We start from the raw sequence: 8,915 nt of genomic DNA on the forward strand, positions 1-8,915 counted from the left end.
ACGGCCATATATGATTCACTTGTCGCCGTATTTGATGGTCGATCCGCTGTCAAACAATCAGTGGGTCTCCCACACATCCACACCGGTTCTCGGGCGATTATTCCTTTGTCTCGGTTGATCATAGATGGCCGTCTGTGCGCTTGTGTACGGTATACCTTGGCCATGGAGTGGGTGTGGACTTTCTGTGTCCTTTTTTGACCTTTCTCCGGCACAATGAAACCGCACGTGATTCAGACGTATAGGCGTAATCGCACGGTTCTGTATCACATGATTGTCCCGCTGCGCAGTAGGCTGATGCGCAGCCGTATTACAATATTTTGAGCGCCGATAATGCTACGCACCATCTGGTCTTCAAAAAATATCGGGCAAACCCATCAGCGAATTTCATGGTTTTATTTTTCCTCAGACTGTTGAGCCTTCATGCAGCAAAGTTGTTGAAATGCGTACCACATGAATGGGTACGAATCATGAATCGCCGCGGCTCGAAATGATTCCACACCCTTCTGAGGCTACTGAAAGCTGTTTCAGTAGCCCTATGCGTCAGCGAAATTTACTGAGCAAGGATTTCGCCTGAGATGATCATCCAATTTTTTTACTCTTTTGCTAGACACTGGCATGAGCTTTGTTTAAAAATTGGAGAGGCTGTCACTTTTGCCTCTGCCCGTTTTCTATTTTACCTCATCGTCCTCTCGGTGCGATAAACTGGATATGAACAGAAACAGGAATACAATTCGTAGCTCGGGTGTTCATTTCTTCGGCTAATACGCGTTTTAATTCCGAGCAAGTTTAGGAAATGTGTAGCACATTTAGGAGAAACCACCACGGTACCTTTTGTTGGCAATATCCCATCGAACGAACAGCGCTAGATTAAGTAGACAACAAAACCAAATGATTAAAGAGTCCGATTGTATATTTAGTGTTTTTGGCATAGGATTGCTTTGAGTTCGTTCAACGAAAGCCTTTTGTCATCATTACAGTCAGCCATATGAAACAGGTTCAACAAGTGCTTGTCATCTCTTTCGTGCCCATATTTTTTCAAGAACTGCAAGAATTCTTTTTGCGAAATCACACCATCTTTATTTCGATCCATCATCCGAAAAACTTCTTCCACTTCTTTTTCCCTGAAATGATAATTATATAAAAAAAAGGCTGAAGTTGGACTGATCGTGTTTGGTTGATTCTGTTACAAACGGTCACGAAGAGGTTAGGTATCTGAGATTAGTTAGAGCAAAACACATATCAGTTCTATACAGGCGTCACCGAAATGTTCTCCTTTGTAGGTGAAAGCGAAAGATCCATTCTCTCAAGGTAAACACAGACTCTGATGCCTGGACATCCAAGAGAAAAAGGTGTGCAAAAATGCAAACAGTGGAGTGGCTCAAAGACCTTTGATTGATTGATTAACAACATCCAAGTCAGCTTCTTTCTTTAGATGTTATCGTGACTTCCGATAGACTTACTTTTGAGAGGCTGTAACATATTTGGCCAGCGGTCTGAGGAAACAACGCAAGCGGATCGTCAGTGGCATCGACACTCTTCCTATTTTGATCCCCCAGAGGGATATTTATGGACGACGGCTGGTGTTCGAGCAATTTCTTTCCCCACCTATCTATTCAGGATAAAATGCGGCTGAAAGACCGTTTGATACCGTAACCATGTTAAAGAGTAGCGGTCATGCACGTTCGATGAGGCTTCTGCTCAAACCCGCGCATACCCGCAAGATCAATTTCCGTTGCCTGCAACTATTCTCAGAAGCGTTCTGAACTTGATTGTGTCACACAGTTGACAACAATCTGTAGATTTAAAGTATGCGTAACGTGGAGTTTCTACTTTCACGAACCGAGGAATGTTTGAGACACGGAATGATTGATGGTTTGATAGAAACCGATATATGAATACGGTACTCTCTTTATTCCGCGAGAAATTTAGAATTAAGCGCTTTATCTAAGCCCCAATTTTACAGCTTAAGTCATGCCGAACACTCTACATACTTTCACAAACATAAGGTTTGAGGAGGGTGGAATCTCCTGCCTGAACAATTAAGCTAAAGGGTAAAAGATCGAAGAAAATTGGTTTCAAATCACATGTCAGTCAAGCGGTAGACCTCGTCTCTGGTTGAGAAGATTAAGTGTTATTAAACGCAAACAAAATCACTGGCACATTTCAAAATATGAACCCGAAAGATGAAACTATAGGTGACACGAAACTTTTACTGCACTTCGGAAAACTGACAACTTCTCAAAATAGCAGACAAGTGAAGGTTCTCGGGTTATCAAGAAAAGAGTCGGTTAATTTCAAGAAATCCCAGTCCATATGTAACGCATTCAGAATTCTGCAACGCCTTTCGTTTTTCGACACACCCTGACTTGTTTTCTACGAAAAATCCGAATAGAATTCTTATAAAGACGAGATCTGGAACTACTATTATCCCGGTAAAAATCCCTAGCTGACTCTATGTTGAATTAATATTTTACCGAGCGGGTCCAAACTCTGAAACAAGATCCAAGGAGATTCACCTTACTGAGGACATTTTAACTTAACACCGAGTCACGCCCTCAAGTTTCTACCGCGGCTCTTTTACATTTGTTCGACAAATTTTGGCAGATATTCTCTCTATTACTTCTTGATATCGATGCAAAACTTCAAACGTGGTAAGAGTTAGCCATTTCAAAATGACAGGCAACGAAAAAACAGCTAGGAGCATCTTTAGAGGCATCCAAGCAGCTCATAACCACCTATTACTGGCAAAAAAGTTGGGCGCTGACTGGCCAAAACAGCTAGCTTTCTATGAAGCAAGAAATCAAAACCATCGGCTGGCAGATATTTACAGAAACTCTGGTCCTAATATTCTCCTCGAGGCACCGGTTCATTAAATGAAGAGGTTCAACTAACAGGTGACAATCTAGTGCATCGTCGCCCCCAATCCAGATGATATGTGAATGGTAGTGTATAAGACCTAGGGTGCATTTGTGTCCGTCAAGTTTCCTAGCGTCTTTAGAGAGTACGCTGCTGCAAGTGCCACTGTCTCTACCCCCTTTATTACTGAGACTGACATATGGAATTCTTATTAACCACCGATCATTCACCTCAACCGACACAGTTTGCCCTACATATGAGATGTTAATTAAGTTTTCCGCCATCCAACACTAACTGTTTAGTCGCCTTGAAAACAAACTAACTCCAAATATGTCTCTAAACGTAGCTCACAGTTATAATTGTGATCCCTCTTAGGACCATCCAAGCATACCTGCATCCAATTGGTTCATTAGCTAAGTGATACCAGATGGCTCAGGGATTAGATCGTGAATTTACTGGCCGGATGGGCTGTGGTCCGAACTCGACCTCCGACTTTTGACTATCCCTGTCTAGGCTTGGGCAACCTGACAGTATCCCAGACCTCGTGCTTCCTTCGGGTGGCATGGCAGTGAGGCTCCGAAAGAGTGCTACAGCTGAACGGTGTTTCGCTTTAGCTGAATCATTGTGATCACTGGTCACCTAATAAATAGGTCTACCTAACATGTGAAAGGGGACACGCTTTCTGTTAATTTCAAACAAGGTTACGGCTTTGTTGGTGATACGCAACGGGTTAGTCACATCAACAGAAACAACGAGCCAAGCAGTTACCGCATGATCTTTGCTGTCACTGTAAATGGAAAGATCACAATAGGTATGACAAAAACAGGTGCGGATTCACAGTAGGTATCTTATTTTATGTCTGTTGCACATAACGAAATAAACACTACGAGGTGCAGTGAAAGAAATTTTGGTAGCTCAGGTAGTAAAGATGGTCATTGGTTTGTCCCCAGAGGTGAGCAGTTTGGTTGCAAACGTTCCATCACCAACCGAAGCGACGTCATCAATACGTTTTGAATATTACCGCTTGGTTAGTGCACGCGTTGATACAGGCCACGTCGGGAGGGCGTATAGATCAAGTCTCAAGGCCATCCAGCAATCAGAAGACAGGTCAGTCAACAGGAATCCCAGAACAAATGACCAATCATCGATCAAGGTTGACCCGAGTGAGCAGATCCTACATAAACCCACCTATGGGTAATAACCAAGTACTTCTAACCCCAACACCCTTGGGTTCACAACTCACTGGCGAAACGTTTGCAACCAAACTGCCCAGCTCACCGATCAAACTAACGGCCAATTATTTGCACTTCTGGGCATGTCGGTGTTGTCCGCTTTTCATGCCAAACACGTGACTCACCGCCTGGCGATTCGCTCTAGTATGCTCATAGAATTATGAATGAATTGGTGAAAACCATTTGCTCAAAAATGTGTTTCGTCTGCTCTGTGCTGCTCCACAAATAAAAAGAATCTACCGGCGTTTGAACATTATCGCCGGAACAACGTAATTGCCCTTTCCGTTTAAAGTAAAATAAAGAATATTAGCCCCATAAGACGACAAAACGCACTGTTTGAAAAAACGAATAGAACACCGTAACCTAGGTGATTAGTGTCAACACAAAGTTGCACGCAAATACAAAGTAAACATAGTCAAAATCCGGTGTACATATGACGGTGTAGCATACAACCTGAACACCCGTGCACCAGTTTATTCGCTTCGACGCCTTACAAGTTCATCACAATTGTGTATCATCAAGAATGGACTTTAAACTAAAATTCCTGGAAGGCCAGATATCTCGACTAACCAGTCTAGTCTTTTTGGACGATGCGAAAGAACCTCCCATTCACAGAACCAGTAAAAAATGCTGTTCGTAGTCGCATCCAACCCACTTGTTCATAACGCCCTCCATAAAATGAAACGTAAGAAGTTAACTGAGGTAATGAGTGGTCTTTTTCATTCCAAAAGGTGGTCCCAATAAATGTCCAATTCAGTAGGTTTGCCGACTGTCGGATTCACAAGAGGATATGTTGGTTCAGTGATTCGAAACACTTCCTCGGTTGGGACAGGTCAACATCTCAAGGAGTTTCGTCCATTTATCTGACAAGTGCTAATTATTTTGGCGTTCTTTTCGGATGAAAAGCTGTTCACTGGTATTTTCATCCATTCATCTTATCAGTATATCTAGTGTTGCTGATACTCCTGTCAGTGAAATGCGGACGGAATATATACGATCACGTTTGTCTTAGTACTCCCATATTCTAAACTTACTGTTTTCATGGGTTCATAGAATCGCAAAACGGTGCAATCATCATTTGCTCCCTCGGTTACAAATACGGTAGGTACCGCAGCGCTGTTTGGCTGTGTAGCACTATTCGTGGTACTATATACTTATATTATATACTTGCACTGGGTTCGTATGGATCTGTTAATATCCCCACCACGCGCAAGTCATACAAACGTTTTTAGGGCTTGCGTATTTCATCATTACTGGAGTTATCTTCTACAGCGTTTGATGGACACTTCCCAAACGCCATCGCTCAACAGCTGGAATCGGCGCAGATTGTTCACGGTCGGTAGCTAATTATCTCATGACATTTACGTTCACGCCTGCTTCCATTGTGACCTTCTGAAAATGCCAAGATACAGCTGTTGAGTGAACCGTGCGTTTGTTCCCACCGAAACGAATTTCAATTCGGGAATCATCCGTATGTGGACTCTATGGCAGGCAAGGTGCTATGTGCATCACTAACGAAAGCTGCGCAACCGTAAATCTCTCAGCGGACTATTCTACAGCGTTTGATGGACACTTCCCAAACGCCATCGCTCAACAGCTGGAATCGGCGCAGATTGTTCACGGTCGGTAGCTAATTATCTCATGACATTTACGTTCACGCCTGCTTCCATTGTGACCTTCTGAAAATGCCAAGATACAGCTGTTGAGTGAACCGTGCGTTTGTTCCCACCGAAACGAATTTCAATTCGGGAATCATCCGTATGTGGACTCTATGGCAGGCAAGGTGCTATGTGCATCACTAACGAAAGCTGCGCAACCGTAAATCTCTCAGCGGACTATTTATCATTTTCGACTATATTCATATCATTTTCGTTATCATACGGTTCACAATTCGCAATATCATTTATTGCGGGGATAAAAACCCAATTACGAAGAATTTTGTGTGCATGCTCAGCGGTCTTAAATCCCGAAGTGCACAAGCCCCTCTGAACACAAGCCCCAAGGGGAGTAAGGCCCCTTCTACAGGGGACCATTTTTGAAATTTCTCACTTCTAAATTGAACATCATTATACAAGTTCAAATGAAGAATTGGGTTTGCAAGAATCAAAGAAGAAACTCGGTGCTTGGTGAGAAATTTCCCCCTAGTTTTGCATCCGTAAGAATATCAAAGCGTAGCTGCATCGGGACCCTGAGTCTATCTGAAAAGTAAATCTGAGTCACCCACCACGTGCTGACAGAGGGTAAGGTGGTCATTCATCCAGAACTTTATATTGCATATACCTGAGGGATCTCAGGGGAAATCGTTCGAATAGAGGCACAAGTTTGGTATGTGTACAAGAAACGCAGTGTGGGAGAGAGCAGCTTGTATAATAACCCTGCTTACAAGACAAACCTGAACTGTGACGCTTCACCTAGTTTGATTTGACGTGGTGTGTTGTCCAGATGAGGTCTAAGTGGTTACGTGGGAATAGGGGAAACAAAAGTCAATGTTTGACATTTTACCTCAAGTGAAACATTTCCGTGAGTTTTGTTAAGTACTCTGACATCGAAGGAAGTAGCTACTGATTCATCCAAACTACAGAAGGTAAGAGAAATAAGTAACCTTCCGCCCAGCAGATCGACCACTGGGTCTGACCATGTTTCTTTTGCTCAGATCAGAGGTACTGAGCACCACCTCCCTTCAAGAATAACCCAAAACACTCGGAACTACACAAAACATTTTCTGGCAAATATTTGGTGGCCAATTTTGAGGTACTTGCTACGCAAGTGTATCGAAAAGTGGACAGATCAGGAGGTATTAAAAAGTGTGGTTCTTCTGACTCACACCTTGTAAACATTCATGCCACTCAACTGAGCAACTGAGCTATCATCCGATGGAAGTCAACACAAAAAAGGTGCAAGCCATCTACAAGCAAAGGAAAATTGTTGAATTCGCTTCGCAAGACCACATTTTACACGTTAACTGAATCAGAGGCTTACATATCGCTCTCCTACTGGCACGAAACTAAGCGCTGCATAAACCGTTATGGCTCCCATAGGTCATAGGCACGTCGATTGAGAACTTTGTGCAGCTGTATAGAGGATGTTTGAGTACTTCCGTGGAATTTTCCACTAAATTTTTCAAAACCATTCGCAAGTTTCGTTGTTCGTCTTGTTTTGAATTGCAATGCAAGAAAGTAGAGCAGAAGCGCTCCCCGATCACAAAACTGTCATCTGGAAACCTGGTTCGCTTTTTTTTAAACACTGGCCATCCAGAATTAGAAGCCAGTCTGTGATTGCTGATCTGTTCACCGTGCTTTGTTGCCACTTTTTCTGTGGGTTATTAGTTGAAAGGGTTCTTATCGGGTATAGGTGTGCTTGTACAGCTTTTCGAAGTTACCTGAATAACGTGATCCGATGAACCCATCGGGACCATCCTTCCCGCCACCTGATTGGTCAACTGGCCAACATTAAAGCGATCAACATTCTATGGGCTTTATCATTGGTCAAGTTCCCGTTTGAATGTGTGGTTTGCGTGAATGTTGGTCAGGGTACCTGTACCGGTTGCGGATCAGTTCTGTCCAGACGGTAGGCAGCTGCTGGCCGTTAGTTCGGCCGACGGTTGAGAATAGATTATCAGAGTGTACGTGCATCAAGCAATGTTCTACGTACCGTGGTCGGTCTTCAATCTTATCAGTTATCACCAACAACAGTTCCTTCATAAGGTGTCTTGCGGATCACGGACAGAATGTCCAATTTTGCGAACTTTATTCGCTGGTTCGCTGGTTCATGTGCGCCCGATGTCAGCTGATGATCTAGGAATACCGTGTCCGCCTGAAATGTCTTAGTACATTAACCAATCCGATAGGGTTGGCGGCTCAGTTTACTAACTCCAAAAATAATTGCATCAAAACTGTTCAGATGATTGGTCAAGCTAGAATGGGGTCACTTCTAATCCAAAGAAACTCAAAACTGCCCTGAAGTGTTTGATTTTTCTAATGCTTCTAAATCCTTACTCGTATCTGGTAGAATATGTTACCCGCATAATTCTCAAAAGAAACAAAGGTAAGGCCGCGCAATTTAGACGAATACACCACTTAGCATGGCCGGAGCTGTCCGCGATCGGATTGTTCTTTTGGTTCCGCAAGCCTCAGTAGCTTCCGGCAAGATTGGAAACCCCATCTTCGAATGAGATCGCTTCCATGTACTTTACTTTTATTTTCCAAAGGTCAGATCATTGTAATTATAAAGGCCAGTGTGGAGATCCGTTAGATTGAATCCCCAACCAGAACCGAACGACTGTACACTTTGGCGACTTTTATTCAGGCTTCCTTCAGATAGGCAGCGGTTGGGTCGCTCCCATGCCTTGTATGGCTCAAGGCTATTATTTTGTCTTCTTGTGAACTGTGATGCCACACCGACCTTTGCGCATAGATTACAATAAGCCAACCAGGTCACTGGATAATTAAGTGCATCCTAAAGTGACTAAGTTTCAAGCAAAAGTTTGGTTGTAACTCTTGAAATTCAAAGGTTACTCCGCGTTATATCCCATTTTCGAATAACGGCTGGCAAACCAGGTGTTGTTCCTTAGTCGTGAGCGCGAGGTTAAAATAAATTGCTTGAAAAGACTTTCGCTCGTTCAACCTCACTATATCAGTTCCCTCAGCTACGTGAAATAATGGGGAAAATATGAAATGGTATTGGTGTCCTAGGATAACCCTGCATGATATTGGATGGGATAGAAAAAGGTAGTCGTTGTATCTCTACGTCGGATGATGTTTGATTACTTGAATTCACGCATGAATGGCCGTGTTCCAGTTGAGATCATCCCTTTATCATCATCATCAT

At 43.2% G+C, this 8,915-nt stretch overlaps 1 protein-coding gene across 1 annotated transcript in view; it reads right to left on the reverse strand.

Moving 5' to 3' along the window:
* Positions 1-853: 853 nt before the first annotated feature.
* The window catches only part of T265_09309 (hypothetical protein), a gene marked incomplete at both ends in the record, with an annotated part of 9,292 nt that continues 1,230 nt past the window's right edge, over positions 854-8,915 (reverse strand). The window contains one exon of the mRNA XM_009175338.1: positions 854-1,121. Within this exon, the coding sequence (XP_009173602.1) occupies positions 914-1,121 (208 nt within the window). The remainder of the gene's footprint in view (positions 1,122-8,915) is intronic.

This window comes from Opisthorchis viverrini, assembly GCF_000715545.1.
Source record: "Opisthorchis viverrini unplaced genomic scaffold opera_v5_273, whole genome shotgun sequence".
Taxonomy (NCBI): domain Eukaryota; kingdom Metazoa; phylum Platyhelminthes; class Trematoda; order Opisthorchiida; family Opisthorchiidae; genus Opisthorchis; species Opisthorchis viverrini.